The 19,530-nt window shown below is 46.1% G+C and overlaps 1 protein-coding gene across 1 annotated transcript in view; it reads right to left on the reverse strand.

The window, feature by feature from the left end:
* The window catches only part of MYO15B (myosin XVB), a 28,121-nt gene extending 9,582 nt beyond the window's left edge, over positions 1 to 18,539 (reverse strand). The window contains exons 1-26 of the mRNA XM_074921866.1: positions 18,435 to 18,539; positions 17,929 to 18,022; positions 16,156 to 16,233; positions 14,528 to 14,585; positions 12,861 to 12,991; positions 12,661 to 12,756; positions 10,653 to 10,888; positions 10,390 to 10,568; positions 10,172 to 10,244; positions 9,522 to 9,725; positions 9,335 to 9,414; positions 9,048 to 9,145; positions 8,789 to 8,876; positions 7,305 to 7,415; positions 7,041 to 7,135; positions 6,210 to 6,437; positions 5,651 to 5,747; positions 5,157 to 5,300; positions 4,665 to 4,854; positions 4,445 to 4,535; positions 3,685 to 3,889; positions 2,079 to 2,194; positions 1,471 to 1,530; positions 1,155 to 1,230; positions 537 to 655; positions 170 to 288 (exon numbers count right to left, since the gene is read on the reverse strand). Of these exons, the coding sequence (XP_074777967.1) occupies positions 170 to 288; positions 537 to 655; positions 1,155 to 1,230; positions 1,471 to 1,530; positions 2,079 to 2,194; positions 3,685 to 3,889; positions 4,445 to 4,535; positions 4,665 to 4,854; positions 5,157 to 5,300; positions 5,651 to 5,747; positions 6,210 to 6,437; positions 7,041 to 7,135; positions 7,305 to 7,415; positions 8,789 to 8,876; positions 9,048 to 9,145; positions 9,335 to 9,414; positions 9,522 to 9,725; positions 10,172 to 10,244; positions 10,390 to 10,568; positions 10,653 to 10,888; positions 12,661 to 12,756; positions 12,861 to 12,991; positions 14,528 to 14,585; positions 16,156 to 16,233; positions 17,929 to 17,976 (3,020 nt within the window). The 5' untranslated portion in view covers positions 17,977 to 18,022; positions 18,435 to 18,539. The remainder of the gene's footprint in view (positions 1 to 169; positions 289 to 536; positions 656 to 1,154; positions 1,231 to 1,470; positions 1,531 to 2,078; positions 2,195 to 3,684; positions 3,890 to 4,444; positions 4,536 to 4,664; positions 4,855 to 5,156; positions 5,301 to 5,650; positions 5,748 to 6,209; positions 6,438 to 7,040; positions 7,136 to 7,304; positions 7,416 to 8,788; positions 8,877 to 9,047; positions 9,146 to 9,334; positions 9,415 to 9,521; positions 9,726 to 10,171; positions 10,245 to 10,389; positions 10,569 to 10,652; positions 10,889 to 12,660; positions 12,757 to 12,860; positions 12,992 to 14,527; positions 14,586 to 16,155; positions 16,234 to 17,928; positions 18,023 to 18,434) is intronic.
* Between the last annotated feature and the right edge of the window lie 991 nt (positions 18,540 to 19,530).

The following is a 19,530-nucleotide window of genomic DNA, read 5'->3' on the forward strand; positions in this document are numbered from 1 at the left end:
CCAAACTCATCAGAAAGATCAATGAGCCACAACTGGCCTAGGACAATACTAGAGACCACACCACAACCAGGGACTTTTGTGCTCACCTGTTCAGTTTGCCTCCTAACACTCTGAAAGCATCCTGCAAGTGACCGTTATTATCCTGCAGCAACAGTGCCCTTTTGCTCACCTGTAACTGCGAAGAATCTTCAGGTGCTCAGGATTATAGCCAGCTGCTTTCACCACCTTCAGCAGCCGCACACCCCGGTGAGAAACACCCAGGATCTGGACATCACTTCCATTTTCGCCCTGTAAGGGAAGGGCAGCAGAGAGCATCAAAGGCTCCATCCCACCTGGGCAGGATGCAGCAGGGGAAGAAGATACTACCACATGTACCATGAGGTACCCTGGGCTGACAGGGTCAAACCCAGCAAGGTACAGAAGGAGCAGCAGAATGAGTGATATGTGGCCTGGCAGGGAGACAGAAAGAGATCCCAGGTGAACTAGAGCCACACAGCTAAAGCAAGCCCAGGGTCTGGTGAGAGATTAAGACTCACATGAACTGGGAAAAGGCGGGAGAAATAGTTAGCCCAATTATCCCGAGCAGCCAGTACAATCCTCTTCTTTATCCCGTCCTCCTGTATGGACTGGACATCATTGCCAACCCGGAACTCCACTAGCAGGGTTACAAAGCAGATACTTTCTCAGTAAGACAAAGATAGCCAAGCCTCCCTCTGCCCAGGGACTCATTCCCACCAGCTCTCCTCAGTGACTACAGTGCAGCAAACGACATGCAGAGGCAAAAGGATACGGCATTGCTTGCACACATCAGTCTACTACTACTTTGTCTTCCCCATGAAGTTCCTGTCAGACAATTGGACTTTGAAATAACTCAAAATCACTTCCTTGAGCCTGTTTCCCCTCCCCACAATAAACATATCAGAACTAAGTTTTTCTGGCTTGGAGAAATTTCAGGGCCATTTTCTGACCATTTGGAATAAACAAACATTCATACACAGCACTACACAGTACACACAAATGCACTTTCTTCCTGCAGTGACAAACGTTTCTCCTCTGCCCTAAGTCCTGCCTGAAAGGGCTTGGAAGCCAATTTCTCATTTCAGGCAAATCTGGGATTGGCACAGGGAGGAGGGGATGATGGGGCTGTTATTTACTCAGCAGGTCTTTCATCTTGCGCTTCTCCTCCCTGGAGATCCGAAAGCAGGAATCAGAGAAGGTGTCACGCATGATCTGCAGAGGAAGGAAACAGAGGGTTCCATTGAAAAGGCCACATCTGATTGTGTTGGAGCATCTGAGGCTGTTCAACAGGCTGAGTTTCAGAAAGGAGTGAACAAGGGCTTGACTGGATGGACCTGGAGAAGAGACCAACACTGCTAGGGATGCAGAAGTGAAGGTAACATATGCAATGTAATTATAGAGTGGTTTGTCCCCAGAGAGACAAAAGGCCTTGAGTCATACACCAGTACATACCTGTTCACACAGCAAGTTCAGACAGTAAGGATGACTGAAATTTTCTTTGGGGTAAAACACCTGCAAGAAGAGGATAAAACCAATAGTGATGTTACAGATGTTGCAGAAATAGCTCCCCAGGGATGCTTTGTAATCCATATGCCCTACTGCCAGAGAGGAGTTCATCTCCAAGGACAGGCAGGGAAGTGACACTGAATGTAAACAGAAGGACCAGGAGCAAAGGACCAAAAGTAAATTGGTGAGACCATGGGATGACCCTTGGTCAGTGCAGTGCACTCTCCAATACTTGATTTTGAACACATTTGTACTATTTTAACAGGAAAGCACCAGGTAACAACAAATTTACTTTACTTGTAGATTTCTTAGTGCTTTAGAGGAAGGAAAGGACAGGTAGGGAAACCGAGACACAAGAGTCAGTAAGGCAGAGTAGGACCCAGCTCTCCTATGAGATGATCTCCTGCTGCCGACTCCTGTGTCATGTGAGCTCCTCCCAGAACTATCTTTATGGTCTTATATCATACAGGGTGTCTTATCACAAAAAGTGATTTTAACCAAATGCAGGACCAGTTCCCTCCCCCCATAGCCAGCCATCAGCTAATGAACTGTACCTCTTTGCGCAGAAAGATTTTCCAGGCAGGGTTGGCATAGGAAAAGCTAACACTGGTAGTGAGTTTGTACAGCTGAGTCTTGATACCCTCATCTTCTGCTACTGTTACAGCAGAGTCTGTGTGAGGAGAAAGAGCAGTGAAGATGGGATTTGCTGACTACAGGGTCACCTTCCCACCTGCCGGAGAGCTACTAAGAGAAAGGGGACAGTGCCACATGCCTGACTGAAGATTAATGTCAGGAACCCTCCTGAAGGTCAGTGATCAGCTAATGTCAATGCATGGACAAAACAGTCAACATGTGAGTACCAGCATTTCTGATAGCATTTGTACTTGCTGCATTAGCCACAAAGTGCTCAGAATAGAAACACTCCAGAGATAAGAGCACACAGCATCCCAGGCAAAATACTACCACTGTGCTTAAGGTTGAAGATGCAAGTTTCACTTTTATTTCATTATAAAAAGGCTGCTAAAAATTGCAAAATGAGATAAAAGTTCTCCCCTGAGCTTGCAGACAGCAAGGTTCTGGTACAAGGCACCCAGGACTTGCACCGGGTTTTCTCTCTGCAGGAGATCTATTAAAGACAGGCTCAGTTTGAAGGCATTGCTTTATGAGGTAGGAATGTCTTCATTTAAGCACTCCCAACTTTCAAAACTTCAGAGTTCATAGACAGAAAATACAGTAGGTCCCACAGTTCAGCTGTTTCTATCTCTCTATTCAAAAGCACATACTTACTTTGATTTACTTTCACGGGACTTCTCAAGAAACATTTTTTAAAAGACAGGGGGAGTAAACCAGGGCACTTCTTTTATACCAGGGAAGCTGCTGCAGGATGGAGTCCTTCAGTAATGTTTGGCTGACTGTTCCTTGCATGTTATAAAATGTGATGCTGATGAGTGTTTTAAACAACTTGAAATACTTTAGTACATATCCAAAATAGCAGCAAAGTATAAAATAAATTATGGAAATTCAGAAGTAAAACATAAGACTGAATAACATTTCCAAACTACTGCTGAGAAGCATTAGCTATGCCATTTTTTAGGTGGACAGTATCCACAAACTCTTTATGTGGCCAATGTCCCAAAGTCTCCCAGGCTCTCATTCTCCCTCTGAGAAACATTCCCTCATTTCTCAGCCTCTCTCTAAGGACCCTTCAGAGGCTCTAGAAGGTAATCCACCTGGCTTCCCATTCCTCCCTGGTCTAAAGTTCATCCATTAAATTGCAGCCTTGATAAAGTAATTACACTACAGGTAAGCAATAAAACATATTGTGGACAGGACCTTGATAAAGCTGTAGTCCAAAGGTCCTTTCTGGTTTTAGCTGCATTTTTGAGAGAAACCCAGCCCCTCCTTCATCATTCGTGCCTGACATCCTGTGCTGCACTAGGAAGAAAGAGAAGAGCAAGAGCTGGGAAGTACCATGCTGATCACTGGGCCAGACTGGAACTATGACAGCATCTCTGATTTCACACAGTCCACTCAGACTTTGGCCAGCTGGACGATGACAGAACATGTGCTGTTTCTCTCCCAAGCCACTGGGCTGATTTTGACCCTGTCCCCTCCTCATCCCCCACTCCCGAATCCCCCTTGGGTGAAGCCAGCACTTACCCTTCCTGGTGGATTCCTGCCAGCCTGGGCTCCCAGGCAGGAGAGGTGAAGCTAATGGTGGGGGAGGAGGGGGAGCAGAAGGTGGGGTACCCTCTGGGCTGAATATGGACAGGAGAGGCAACTGCTTCTCCTTGATAGAGCTGGAAGCTGAGCCTGGCTTGGGCTTGAGAGGCGGAGGTGTCTTCTCTTGTGGCAGGGGAGTTGGCTGCAAAACAGCAAACCCATTTGACCCAGTCATTCTCTGCATTACTGTGCTCTCTCCTGACAGCACTGTTATAAATCATCCCTAGGGCAGCAGTCCAAACCTGGAAGCGAGATCTGTGTGAACAGGGATATCAGGAACCTTAAATCAACACATGATCTAAACAGATGAAGATCAACCAAACCCAGGTGCAGAGAACCAAGTATTTGAGAAAGAATCCTCCAATTGGGAAGGAAAGAATAAGACATTAATGGGCCAAGACCTTGGTGCCAAATGTGGGGAACATGAGTTGCTTGCTTCCAAATCAGCCTTAAACATACCACAAAGGACTTGCTGCTCCAGAGCCTTTTCTTCAGGAACTCAGACTTTACGGTCTGGAACCTAGTCTAGGATGGACAGCACCATGGTACGAGCTCACAGCTATCTAGTAACTCTACAAGAAATCACCTGGCTGCTACTGTACTACCAGGTAGCTCCCAACCCGTTAGAGGAGCTGGACCTGGATATAGAGGCCCTCTCTGCTGAGCTCTTAAGGTGACTGGGGAGCAAAAAACTCACTGATTTGGGAGATGGGAGGTTCATCATTCCCAGCTTGGCCAGAGCCTCATTTTTGGGGTCATTCTTCTTCAAAAATGGCTTGGACACTCTTCTGCAAGGAAATGGGGAACACAGTTACAGGGGCTGCAGAGGGGTTGTGGCCACAGTGGAGCCATGTGGCAGTGCTGGGATATAGTCCCACTCATGTTCCTGCCCAGCTGGCTGGATCCCATGCTCTCACCTGACAGGCTCGATAGGCTGGGGCTCAGGGGCTGGCCTGCTCTGGTACATTTTGATGATGTTGCGGATCTCTCGGCTGGGTTCAGGACGTGTCTTGGGGTCTGAAGGCTTCACTACAGGTGGCTCCTTCTTTGCTTTTGGTGTCTGATTTTTTGGCTTTGGCTCAAGAGGTGGCAAAGGGGGAGGAGGAGCTATTGGGGATGACAGCTTTAACCAGCAGACCAGCAAAGATACAAAACAAATCCCTTTATCTCATTTGAAGCTCCCTGTCTTTCACCCCAGGCTGACTGGCCATGGTCTTCCATTGCCTTGCTTTGTGATACCACTTCCCAAAGCTCAGGCCTTTCTCCTTCCCATCCCCTCCCCTCCCCTGTCAAGATGTAGACTCCCAGAAGAGCCAGATCCTTTCCTCCTCTGGCTATATACTGGCCTGATGCTCCTGCAAAGTTCCTGCTTGTCAGCCTGCCTGGGTGTCCATTGCACAGCATCTTACCTGCCTCTGTTTTAGGGCTAGGCTTCTCTTCTTTCATCTTCTCCTGCTCCTCTTCCTTCTCCTCCTGCTTTGGCTGGGGATTTGCTGGAGGGGTCCAGGTTTTGGAAGGAGGCCTGACTTTCTTCACTCGGATATGTTGCTCTCCTGTGTAGAAAAGGGAACCTGAGCTAGTTAATCCCACAGCCAAAACCTACTACTAATGGCATAGTTCCCACCCTTGTATCAGTCAGCAGAAGCCTGTGCTTTATAGAGGCAAAGGAAGGTGTGGGAGTCACAAGCCCAAAGATTTCTAGAAAACTGGCAATACAACATCTCACAATCTGAATTGTAGCCAGCTGAGCAGACACCCAAAATTACTCCTACACACAGCACCAGCAGCTTCTGCTGGGATCAGCTGGGTTCCAGACAGGGAGACAAGAACACCTTGTTATGACAGGGAGGCTGCAGAACAAAGTTTTATGATGAGTGAAATTCTCAAAGTGGTAGATACTCACCCATCTTCTGAAAATATTCTCTCTTCTGCTGGAAAGTTTCCCGAGGATAGTCATCATCATCACTGTCGGAGAACTGGTCTTCTTTGTAGTCATAAACCTGCAAGCAGTTCACAACATAGTTAGCACTAGCCAGCAGATACCTCCATAGGGCCCTTAAGTTCAGAGGTGATCTTCCCTCGCCAAGTTCTGATTTAGAACTTCTCATCTGGGAGTGTCCCAAGAGATCAGTCTCTGACCCAAGGAATCATCAACCAAGTCCAGAGAAGGAGGAGTATGTTACAGGCCTAAGACAGCTTGCTGGAAGATAAAGAACTCAGAGTGATGAATTTTCCAATGGAAAAATTTAGATGAGCCAACTCTGTAGCCAAACCTCCACAGAGCTAATGCCAACAAGGTTTGATCCTGTGTCTTAAAGACTCATCAAGCAGAGTTTGAAAGGCCTCAGTATCATAGGTAGGCACAGCTCTCTGCCAAACCACTGCCACACTGCGAGGGAAGCAGAGCAAACACAAATCATTAAATTCAAACCAAATCTGCCACTGCTGTGTGTTTCTCATACCGGTTCTTCTGCCTTAGCTGGAGGTTCTGGAGCCTTTGGTGGTACAGCATTCTGGCTGCTGGGATGCTGCTTGGGTTTTGGGGAAGTGGCTGGGACTGGGGTTGACACTGGAGCAGAGGCTCGGGCTCGTGGTGGACTTGAGACTCTTGGCCTTGTGTTTGCAAGAGACTGTTGCCGCTGCTGCTGTTGCTGAGAAATGCTCATGGCTTGAAGGGTCATCTGCTGGGCCTGCAGGAAGGAATTGGAATGTCTGTGAGCTCTAGACTACACGAAACCACCAGCCACCAGTCAGGCTGTCCCCTTCTTTCACTGGTAATCACAGAACAACTATACAGTCCACTACAAGTTTCCCAGTGTTATAGACAAGGCATGCTCAGGGAGTCAGCTCTCACCTAGCCAAGTATGCAGAGCTCCCGACAACATCCCAAAGACTCAGCTACCAGTGAGGTAGCCTGGGGCCTCCATGCACTCACAAGGCTTTGTACAGAAAGCAGAACATGGCCAACCTGCTCCTGTAGCAAATCCCAGCTTAAAAACACATGAAAATTACAGCTGAGGCTTCTCAGGTCCTGCTCTTGTTCCCTGCTACTTCACTCCCCTATGGTGCCTCAGTGTCCTCATGCACACAAAAGGAGTAAAAAGGGAGTTTCCAGTTTTGCAGTCTTAAATAATGCCAACTTTATATAGCTAACACCCAGCACAAAAGCACAGAGTGTTACAGAGCAGGTCTAAGGCAAGAGGGGAGCATAGCTAACCTCTTCACAGCACATACACCAGTGCATTTTTCTTCCCCAGTTCCTGGGACCCTCCCAGCCAGTCCCTTCCACTCACCATGAGCATGGCTTGCTGGTTGATAAAGGCTTGCTGTTGTGCTGCTAACTGATTGGGATCTACAGCTGGAACCACAGACTGGGGCATAACCATGGCTGTGGAAGACACACATGTGTGCAAAACCCACAGGTAATCATTCCCCACAGTGCCTGAGCATCAGCCCAGAGCTGAGTGTTCACTGAGACTCAAATGCAGAGGCTCTACGACAACACCCACCCTCCCATCCTCTTCCCCTGTGGAGTTACTAGAACACTGTATTACTACCTGGCATGGAGGCAATCCCACCAGCTGCTGGCATCATAGGCATGCCTGCTGGCATTCCCATCACTGAAGGCATGGGCTGGTAAACTGGGGCTTGAGTCATTCCAGAGAAGCCTAGAAGACCATACACACAGTGCTTTGGGGGAATCACAGATGAAAAAGCCCTGATCGGTCCCGCAGAGCACATCGCATAGGCTGGGTACCTCTGGCTCTCTCCACATGCACCAACCACAGGGACATGTGATTGGTTTATCTTGTCACACACAGCAGGACACAGCAAAACTCAGGTGGAAAAAGGAAACCAAAGAGAAATATGTGGCCTGCCACACTATGATAGCAATATGAAGAACCTGCTTCTGCAGACTAGCTTAGGACACCACCTTTCTTCATGACTAAACATATAAATAACTCTTGTCTGTGTATGATTACAGAGAAGGGTTTCTCTTGAGGGATGGGAAAAAATCTCTGGGACTACCACGTCCATATCTGTCTCTGCAGCTGGTAGCAAGGGTGAATGAACAATGAGCCCTGGCCTGGGTGGCATTGTGTATCATGTGAAGGAACTGTGGGGAGAAAGGAATTCCTCTGCTCTCAGCAGTCAAGTCCCACATGAGGCCAGAAAACAGAAATCGCACTGAAGGTAAAGCCAATAGAGTAAGGGCATGGAGATCAGTCTCAGCTAGGAGTGAGCCAGCACACAGCACAGGTCTACTGAATCATGATGTCCTCGCCAGTGAGAACAGCTCAGGGATGCCATGGAGATATCTTCACATTCCTCACTGATCTAAGTAGCCGCATGAGTGATAGGATTTGTCATGCCCCAGAATCTCTACAATAGCCAAAAATAGTCCCAGTCTCAGTTATGATCTGAACAGGACATTCCTCACCTTTTTGACACCACTGGGTATGTTCCTACACAGGCAAATTTCTCAGCGTCACTAATATATTGGTGTTTGACTCCATTCTACTGAAAATGCCTGAGTCTTAGCTCCACAGAAATGAGGAAAAGTAAAGAAACCAAACACACAAACCAGAGCCTCTATAGGGTTCAGACTTACTAACCCAAGGAATAGCTAGACATGATGGGAAAGTCTGTAAGGAAGCAATAAGAAAGATTAAAACCCTTCCTTGAGAAAGGCAGCAATTATTTTGTGAAAGGACAAGGTGAATAGAAGCTGAATACAGGACTTATGAGCAGTGGCCTAGGGAAGAGTTGGCCTGGGTCAGAAGCAAGCTACCTGGTACCTTGACCCCAAGACCAACCCAAGAGAGAAATTAAAAGCAGAACAAGCTTCCCCAAAGAATCTGTCTCCCAGCACCCAGGAGTGAGGAGTGCAACTTCTGATGACCTACACTAAAGACCAATGCTCTTTATGAATCAGCTGAGCCCATGCAATAATTAGCATTTAATGGACTCCCTGACTTGCACTCACTGAAGCTTATGTAGCCCCACAGGTGTTCCCAGCTGTCCCCATCCCCTTACAGACCTGTAGAAGGAAAGATTCCTCTCTGTGTGGGTCCAATCTTCCCACCTCCTTTCATGTGTCCATTCAGAAACTCCCTGTTCTCCATATCCTGCATCAAGAGACAACAGTTATGTGAGCTCAGATAGACTCCACAGAGGAAGAGCCATCCAAAGGCATATCTGAGCTAGGCAGAGGCAGAGTGAGTAGGCAGAGGCATGCTTGAGAGAGTCACAGGGAGAGGACAGCTACAGAAAGTAAGAAGGAACATAAAGGGACTTACTGATACTCTAGAGCCTTGATGCAGCACAGTGCTGAAGAGATCATCTACATAGTGATCCAAGCCTACAGGTGTCCTCAGGTCATCTCTGAATCTTGAATCTAAAAGCAGAAAGAAGTCTGGTGACAAGGCAAGTCAGGTAAGGAGCAATAGACAGTCATGTTTTGGAGTGGAGCCCTTCTTTGCCCTACATCAAGGAGAATCACCTGTCTCCCCCTCTGCTTTGATTCACTGCCTGGGGCCCATGTGGCCCTTCCCAGTGCCATCCACAGTCCTGGGCAAGGGCTTACCTGGATGGAGATCGTTGAATTCTGGAGGCAGGCTAGGTGGTGGGAAGGTAGGGGCCCGGATGCCTGGAGCAGGAGGAATCCTTTTGAAGAGGAAAATGAGATGAGGACAGCACAGAGTGCTGAGAGAAAGACAAGCCACTGGGTGACAGGGCCATGAGGGGTGGAGCAGGAGTATTAGGTGACTTACGAATCCAGGTCAGAGTATTGGAGGAAGCTTCTGTCCCTTTCAGGACTGATGGGGTACTCAGCTGACTGAGAGGGGCTGCTGAAGTTGCTGGCCTCCTCCATCTCTCCAATGAGGTCCAGCACAAAGTCACAGCCCAGCAGGTCCTGCCATGTGTTGCCAGTAAACATGGAGATAGACCACCCTCGAGACTTCTTATCACAGCCCCTGGTAACAGGGAAAGGAAGGAAAGAAAAGGTGTCCAGATAGGCAGAGAAAAGGGAAAGAAAGAAAGACAGAAAACCAGTGCATTTGGTTTCTTCTTGCCTTGTCTATCCTGGCTTAAGTCCTTAAGATTCAGGGTGTGAATCAAAAATTAGGTGCCCAGGGTCAGGAAAAAAACCCTAGAATGGCTCAAGATTTGTTCTTTTTTTTTTTTCATCTTTTCTTTGAATCTGCTCTGACAGATCACACCAGTGGTTCTTCTGTTCCTGAAAAGGCCCGCAGTTTATACACACAGATGGAAGGGCAAAGGAGAGAACACAAGCTGGGGTGGGGAAGGAGTGGCTACTCCACATCTGGCCATATAAATTCTAGCCTGAAGCCCCAGTCTGAACCCTAAAACTAGTGACAGCCTCTTTCACACCCCCAGATCTCCCATCCTCTGGCAGTACCTTGCACTCAGGAGCCAGCCTGCATACTGCTCCCCAGTCATCCAGGACTCCACCTCAGCTGAGAACTTCTCCTCTAGCACAGAAAAGAAAGTCAGTACACACAGCCTCCCCAAGAGAACCCAAAGAAATACCTAAATTCTGCAGGACACAGAGCCCAGCTGGAAAATCTTACAAACTAGAAGACTAGAAGATAGCAGAAGGGCAGAAGCACGAGTTACCATTAAAGGTATGAACATCCAGCACCATCTTCCCTCTCCTCTGGTTTGCAGTCCACTCCAGTTGAGTGGGAGGATAGGCCCGAGACAATGTAGAGTCTACCTCTGTGTACTGTGCTGCTGTCAAGATCTTGCGCTGGCAAACAGCATTGTAGCCCTCCATGCCATGATCTGACACAAATCTAGGAAAAGGCAACTGCATTTAGCACACTGCTCATCTCTCTTAACCTTAATGAAGGTGTAGCTAGGTCTTTTCTCCTCCTTACTTCAGCAATGGCTTCTCCAGTGCTGGTGAAGGGGCAAAGCAGCTCAGCAAAGTTGCCATCAGGACCCAAGCTCGCTGGCTGTGCTCCATGTCTGGGTTTTTCCATGTCTGGGCAACCACCTGACTGAAGATTTCATTGCGCAGAGCCACATTATTCAAACCTCTCCCAGCAATGTAGTTGCCCAGAAGTACCTCCTGCCAGCCATAGAGATTCTTGTCACCAATGAAGCGCAAAATCTAGAAGCATCCAGAGGGGAAAAAAAAAAACAAAGAGAGCTCTAGATGTAACCCTCTGTTCCAAACTGTGTTGTAAGACGACAACCTGGATTGTAGACACCAGGGGGTGTGTGAGCCTAAGAAGAGTAGCCAACACTCAGATCGGGATCTATTCTCAGGTTTTGTGCACCACCTAAATTCTGGGGAATTGGGAAGGCTGCGTTCATAGGGATTGAATCCTGACTAAAAGTCAGGACGACTTCAGTCTCTTCTTAGTTATGCCTCTGACTCAGAATTTGTTCTTGGGCAAAATATTTCCCCTTCTTTGGGCAGAGCTCAGATACACAAGCAAGTTACCATAGGCTATTTGTTACTGTGTCTGAGCCCACAGGCTGTGTAGCTATAAAAATATGTTGAAGAAATTAATGCTTAGCTGATCTTTGTGAAAAGCTCAGAGTGCCAGACATGAGGTTACACTGTCTAACAACTGAATGTTGAAAAGACTTCGGTGTAGTTAATATTATACCAAGTAGTATGAGATGTGGTGTCTCAACCAACTCACTTAGCAATGATTCAGCTTCTTGGCTATGCATATCAATATCTTGGATGCTTTTGTAGTTTGTATTTCTCACCCTTTGGTACAGAAAAATTTCTTTCAGCCCCTACACTTCAATATATCATAAGATTGAAATTTTTCAAAAATGTGCTATGGACAGCTTTGGAAAGAGCATTTATGAGTGATGGCCTATTTTTTTCCTCAGAGAACAACACTTCTTAAAATGGTTAATGGACTAAGCGTGTCAGAGATTCACCAAGAAAAACAGGAGATAGTGGTTGTTTAGTTCTCATGGAATTCTTTGTAGCAAATCTCTATGTAGCAAATCTTTGGCCTTTGCCAAAGAAATAATTTGGTCTGTTTTCTGATTAGCAACAGAGAAATATTATCGTTGATCTTCAGGAAAAATAACATTAGTCTGCTTAAGCACAATCCTATTCACAAGATTATATTGAATCTTGTGCTCTTCCATAGTTGGAATCATTAGGATAAAACAACTGATTTTTGGTGTTACCTTTCCTAACAGGCTTATTTTAATTACATGTAATTCTCAAAAGAATTACCAGATTTACTTAGAAATTCTCTGAAGTTTCATTCTGTTTTCAGAGAGTCAACATTACCATTTTTAAGAAGACATGTACGTTTCACATCCACAGAGATGAAATAACACCATCCCCCTCACACAAACACTACAGAATTAGGGTGTGGTTCCAGGTGTAGTTTTCTTGATGACAAAGTCCCTGCCTTTTTCCAGCCTTTATACAACAGTTCACTGTCCCCTGTTGTATACTGACGCAACTGTATGCCTGACATACAATCAACATATTTACTATAAACCACATAATAACTGACAGATAAGAGTAACTGCTTGAGAAGACAGATCTCCCTTATACTGTCATTGCTACTGAATCTGGAGTATTGGGAAACTAAGGCCTAGCAGGCTAATTCCTATATGTCCTGCCAAATTTGGAGGCTACATCACCAGGCAATACACTTTGATCCCATTGGTCTATGGCTGGCCTATGCCTCACCAAGAACACAGCAACCCTAAGGGACTGCACATGATCTCTGCCAGACTGCTCCATTGCCCAGAAGGAGCAATTTATTCTGCTCTCCTAACACATCGTGTACTGTAAGAACAGTCACCGCCAGCATCTTGTTGTATAAAGGCATCAGAACACTGTCTTCTGCCCACCTGTTCTTTAATAAGTCTCTGGTCAATAAAAATATCTCTTACCAGTTTGTTGATCTCAAGCGCACTCTCCTGGTATTCAGCTTCCAGATGGGTTAAGGGGTGCTGCAGAGGCTGACCAGGGGGTGGGAAATCTGTCTTCTACAAAGAAACAAAAGGACAGAAACAGAGTTTGTTCCTGCTGTTACTGGAACTAGTGTGTCTCCCCAGTGGGGAAGCAATAAAGAGATACAAAGAGTTCCCACCTGGAAGTGTGACTTAATGAAGGAGGAGAAAGGATAGCTGTTGATCATAGGTGGGAGGGAAAGGTCATCTTTGACCTTGACTTCTGGAGGCAATGCCTCAGTTATCTGGTTGGCCTGTCCTCCGTATTGACCTGCAAGAGAAAGAGGTCTTGTGTTGTAGGGTCGGAAAGGCAGGCAGAACACATCCCACTTAGAGTGCAACACATGGCTAATATGCATCTAACCTTGCCTGAGCACCTGTACCAGCCCCCTGGCTCCAGGGACACTCAGTCTGCCCCTGCTGCCCTAAACCCCCAAAGAGGTGCATCCTCACTTCCCTGAGACCACAAGGCCTCACTTCAGGAGGGAGCTTTTACACTTGTGATCTTTCAGACTCTTATCGCTGGGTAACACCCAGGAGGCAGTCAGCACCTGGAGTTTCAATTCTGTTATGCAGAGTTTACAAGGTAGGAAACACTGAGCCTATGCAGAGATACTGCTGACACGTGTTCAGCCAACAAGTAAATGAGAGGTCTTCAAGATGAGGCACTGGATGAGGAATTTATCATGGATAATAGAGAAGCAAACATCTTCCTAAATGAAGAGATTTCTCAATGCAGCAAGGTTCTGCACATTCCTGTATCTCCAAACCAATGTGTCCCCTGATGCTCTTCTCCTCACTGTTTACATTCCGTCAGCTTTTGTTTTCAGCAGTTTGTCTCCTGAGCTTCTCTAAGTAACACTGCTCATGAGACTAACTGATAGTCCCTAGAGGGGTATGCCATGAAGTAGGAAGTATTTGGGAATCCAGCACAGTCTGCTCTAATTCACAAGACTGTTCTGCCTGATTGTATCCTTTTCTGTACTATACAGAAGGCCCAGGATACAGCTGTCATTCTGTTAGATGCTAAACCAACATAAAGGGGCAAATCCTGCCTCAACTTATTTCAACTTAAATATATACATTGTAAAAAGAGTTACAGAGGAAACAAAACTGAAAATAAATTCAAGCTCAAGGTCAGGTCAACAACTTGGGAAATTGTTTCAGTTATTGGTACTTTGGTGATTTGAAAAAAAAAACCAAAAAACTTTCCATCCCAAGCAAAATATTTCCCTTAATTGTTACATCCTGAAGTTTTTATATTATTTCTACCTAATTCTATTTAAAAATAATTACTTTTAAACAAGTAATTTTTAATGAAAACCCCAAAACATTCATTTGAAAGTGCCAAAATTGTAGTTTTGACTTCTTCACCTTCAATTTCCTTAAAGAGTTTTTGAGTAGACAAAAAATGGCTCACACTCCAGATATCCAGCTCTGCAAAAGACTTGGGTTCATTAAAGTTTGCTGTCACATAGCTTTGACTAAAAGGTTTTGCACCATCACTCTCATCAGTTCTATCAGCACAGTTTAAAAGAAGAGCTGAAAAGGTAACAAAGATAGTGAATTTGAATCTGGTGTTCTGCCCACTGGCCCAAGTCCTCTTCCGCCCTGTCGTGTTAGGAAACAATACACATGACACCATTTGCCTTTATCATATTTACACTGCAATAATCATAAATCAAATATAACCCAGGTGATAGACAGTAGGTAGAACAAGCACATATTAAAACTGCTAGAAAACAAGGAAATAAACAGTAAAGTAAAACAGTACAGGAAAGAGAGGGAAGAAGGAAGGGTTCCTCACCTTCAGCTAACTGCAGGAGGGCAGCAAGGTCTGCAGGGATCTCCAGCAGTCCCACATCCTGTGGAGAAAGTGAGCAAGGCAGTCACTGGGGTACTAGCAGTGAAACAACATATAAACCCGGAGCTGTTTGTTGAGACTGGGTAAAGCTGCCTCTGAAAAGCTGGCCAGAACAAGGGCTGAGCATCTGAGCAAACCCAGTAATTTCTGCCTATGCAACATTCAGAAACATTACAAATAGGGAAGTATCATATTAACACAAGTATATGACACAGGTCAGCAAAGGAGGCAAAAGTAAGTAATTTCTAACAAAAAAAAAAAATCAACTGCCACAAGGGGAAGTGACAGGAGAGGTGACTTTGACTCATCTCTCATTACTAACAAATTTGACATATTGCACAGAAGAGATTGCAGTTGAAGGGTAAGGGCCATTTCCTCCTGCTCCTTTTTCTGCTATTTTTATTTTTATTCTTCAGTATCCAAGACTGCTACAGCATAAATAAAGAGAGACTCGATTGTGATCTTTGACACATGCCACTGTTTTGGAGGTTCCTATGGAAGCTCGTATCTGTACCTGGGTAATTCAGATGAAAACCTGGCCAATGAGCCTTGATTTTTCACTGTTTTGCACCTTGCATCATGCATGCATTTATGCAAGGTAGGGAGCAAATGGCCCAATGCAACACCAGTGTTTGCATATAACATCAGTTAAGGGCATTTCATACAGGACTACTCTGATTAAGACACTATGAAACCAAGCCAAAGGTACAAAGCCTGAGCTTTTGGGGTTTGTTTTTGGGGGGTTTTTAGGTTCTGCATTGTAAAGCCTCTACTCGCCAACATACTATTCTGACATGTCTCTCCCCAAACTCTCAGCAATGCTTAAAGATAGATTCACAGCTTTTTTGATCAGTTTGCTTTTGGTCATAAGAAGATACTTGACTTTAATCTAGCTTTTCAGTGGGGTATGCAGGAAATGGACCGTGAAATTCCACAGTCCTGGATCCACAGCTGAGGAAATAGGTGATATTGCAAGAGCACCCAGTGCTAAGTATTCCCATTGCTACTGACAAATCTGTGTGAAATTATAGATTATGTCAATTCAGATTTCCTTGCCACACACATATACACAAATGTATAAATAATGACATTTAGTTAGCAGTGTTACTTATAGTAGTTGATACAGGTTAAACTTGTTATGAAGCCTTTAATACTTCCCTTCCTCTAGAACATCTTCCATAAATATATTTGTGCAGAACTGTCTCATTCCCACCCTTCACAATAGAATGTTGTTATCAAAAATAGTCTTTCCCCCCCACCACTCCAAAGAACAGGTCCAGTGCTGTGAACAAATACAGTACTCTGCCCCAGGACCACTTTGTGATGCCTGACTATGCCCAGAGATTGGGAAACACAGCACTATTGAGATAGTTAGATGTTAGAAGGTTCTTTATACCAGGCTAAACTGCATTCTTGCTTCTAGGTTTGCTGCATACATGTTGGCTTTGTACACTCTCCAGATGTTTGCTGTTTCCCAGCAAATCTGGGCTGAAGAGGAACAGGAGAGGGAGAACATCCTGAGAGCCTGGCTTCTTTTATCTCAGGCTCTCCCAGACTGTTTGACAACTTACCATTCCTTGGTTGGAACTGCTGTCTGTGTCACCAATAGCCAGGGACCTCCTCCTTCGCTTCCTTTCCTCTAACTCTTGCTGTTAGGAGATGAAAGGGGGATAGGGGGTGGGAAAAGATGTGTATGAGGTCACTTCTGGGGATAGACTCTGCAGATGGGCAGGAGCTGTTGTCCTGCTCCAGCAGGTAAAATGACAGAACAGCTGCAGAGCCTTCTCAGGACTCAACGCAGTGTATGGAGAAGGGGGTGCCCAGGCAAAGCCCTTCACTTTGCTGAAACACCACCTGGCCTGCACTACACATGTCAACAGCAAGAGCCTTCACCACCTGCCCAGCATCCCTGCCACACCTTTCCTCCCTTGCCTAGCATTTGATGTATCTCAGGACAAAAGCACACAGAAGCTTGTCAGAAACATTCACCTGCCTCCTCCAGTGTCAAAGTATACAAATATGGACAGACAAACATGTCCATGGAAAGGGACCCTTTTAGAGGGGGTGTGAGGAATACCAAAAGCCAAACTCCCTTGCTGCTCTGCCATTTCCCACCCATTCTATCGTCTCCCAATCTCCCCACTCACCTGACTCCAAGATGGAAAAGGAAGGTCTCTATCTCTCCCCTGAGATGGAAAAGGAGGGTCTCTGTCTCTCCCTCTCTCTCCTGCTTGTCTATATTGCAGGATGGTGTGACTAGATGGGAGGTTATGAGGGTTGGGCTGAGAAAGACAGTAGGCATGCTGAAGTCCAAAGGGCAGGGCTGTGGGGTGGGGGCAAAGGAGGAACTTTGCAGCAGGTGAACTTTGAGACCTTTATTGTTGCTACTGCATGTACAGAGACCTCATTGAGCAAACACTGGATGAATAGAAACAGATTCAAAAGAGCTGTGCTGTTGTGGTTACCTGGGAGAGAGAAAAGCTGGATCCTGTCCAAGTAGGAAGAGTCAGGAAAAGGAACAGAAACACAAACTGCTCTGCATACATCACGGCAGAAGGAACCTCTGCAGTCTTCCAACAACACCACTGACCTTAACCCTCTGCCCTGTCATGTCATGCCATGCCCATGCCAGTCATGCCAGCAGCTGTACTGGTCCCTCCCTCATGAAGCTGACAGCTATGGGATTGTTAGTTGCTACTCTAACGATGAGTGGTCTGATTTTCTGTTTTCAAGTTTCTGTTTAACAGTGCAAAATACATTCAACCCTTTTGACAGAACCATGGCGCTCTCCTGCACACAACTTTCCATTTTCTCAAACCACTGCCACCCTGTTCTCACCCCAAATATGGGCCCAGCTGATTAGCAAAAGGCCAAGTACTTCCACAGCCTGAGGCAGCTGTAAGGGGTCAGGGAAGGATCACTGTGGACTGAAATAATCTTGCATTTCAGTCATCATCTGAGAAAACACCAGAAACTGAACTGGACAATTAAAAGAACAAGATTAATGTCTCCCTATAGCTTGAGTGGAACAGCAGGTCTGGAGGCCACAGATGGAATAAGCTCATGTCTTATGTGGGGCAACCAAGAGAGAAGCTCACATACACAGATATATGAATCAGCTGCCGGTTCTGAACTTTATGCAGGGAGAGAAGGCTCCAGTCTCTGGGATTCCTTCTTTTGATTACATTTATGTCAGCCAGAGAATGAAGGACACCTCACTGGATCATTTCCAAGAAACTTTCTAAAGTCATCCCTCCCCTGGCCTCATCCAGTCACCAGCTCTCTCTACTTAGAGCAGAAATAGCTCCTGCAAGTACACCTGGTCCTGAGAAGAGTGTTGTTACCTGGCAGTGTTTCCTCCTTTGAATCAAATGTCTGGAGATTAAAATCATGGTATTAAATTGCACCAAAGTCTTCTTCAACCTCCTGTAACGCTTCCTAGAGGGGTGTGAAAATAGAAGAATTGCTAGTGAGGGAAATATCGACAAAATTTAGGCATACTGTGGACTCAATTTGAGGGTATGGGCCAGACAAAACATTAGTGCAGTCAGCCAGTCTGGATTTGGTCTTACTGTGTTAAGACTGGTCCTCTCTTAGATGTTTTCTCTACATCCTGTACTCCAGCTATCACAATATCAGCCTTAGCACAGGTCAGTTACCATAACAGCTTTGACAGCAGCTGTATTTCCCCTGAAATCTCTGCTCAGTGTTGGGAACCAGGCTGGGAAGTCCTTCCTCCACCATTCCAGAAACAGGATACCCCACCACAGAGCAGGTCAGGAGCCAACATGAGGAGGGGCCTGGCCAAGGACATCCCCACCTTCCTGTCCCCAAGGACAAAGGGCTGTACCTTGCCTGGTAACCTCGGAAGTGAGCCTGAATGATTGTGACTTTCTCCTGGAGGACACGGAGGCGTCTGCGATGAAGGAGACATCGGAATTTCCTTTGCAGAGTGACAACAGCCCAACTGTGCCTCTGGTTCCACCGTCTCTCCAGAAGCTGCCTAGCCTTCTCCTTCAGAAAGACCTGGGCAAAGGGAACAGCTGCTGACCCACAAGGAAAGCAGCCAGCTTCTCTAAGACTTGATCAATAATAAAAGCTGCTGGTTTATCTCTTTGTAGCCTTTCAGGTTTCCTGCCAAAGAAACTTCACTCCCTTAACTGGGGAGGGCAGGAGGCACAGGTGACAAGTATGGATGCATTTGTGGAGGACAGGGAAACAGGGAGTGATGAAGGTTAGTAGGCAAGAAAAGCAGAAGCCCAGACTTCCATCAGGTAATGATGGGTAGGGAAAGGAGTTGGCCATGCTACTACAACAGTCTAGAGTCAGAGTCCCCTCTTTCTTTATATGAAATGCTAAAAATACCTCCTTCACACTGGAGACAAGAGGCAAAGCAAAAGGGAGGTGAAGGCATGCAATGTTCTCCCTCTTTGGGCAGGGAGCCAAGCTGCTCTCTGTGCACTGACAGCCAGTGACTAGATGGCAGAGCCTGTGGGATTAAGATGGGCTTCTCTATGGGCATCACCTTTGTTACTCCAATCTGATAGAGATCTGAGGGGTTCCCCACCACGTGAGACAGAACTGCTGCACAGCCTTCTCTCTTCTCCAAGCCATTGTGCTTTCTCCCAGCCAGGAGGCCATACCTGGAAGGTGAGATGTTGATACAACAGAAGCCAGGGCTGTAACTGGAGTCCTCAGAGAAGAACAAATCACAGTGTGTTGACAAGTTCATCCAGGCTTTGAGTGGCTGGGGAATCCCAAGCCAGTACCCTACTGTACCTGGCTAGGAAGTTCTGGAATGGAAGATGGACTGGATATCCCTCCTTTCTAATGTGGACAGCCTCCAGTATCCCAGAATGTCGCAGCTGACAAGTGACGTACTCCACATCAAAGATATTTGAGAGCTGGGAATATAATGCAGAAGAAAAATGTAAAACAAGAAATAA

This window comes from Athene noctua, chromosome 18 (assembly GCF_965140245.1).
Source record: "Athene noctua chromosome 18, bAthNoc1.hap1.1, whole genome shotgun sequence".
NCBI classification, from domain to species: domain Eukaryota; kingdom Metazoa; phylum Chordata; class Aves; order Strigiformes; family Strigidae; genus Athene; species Athene noctua.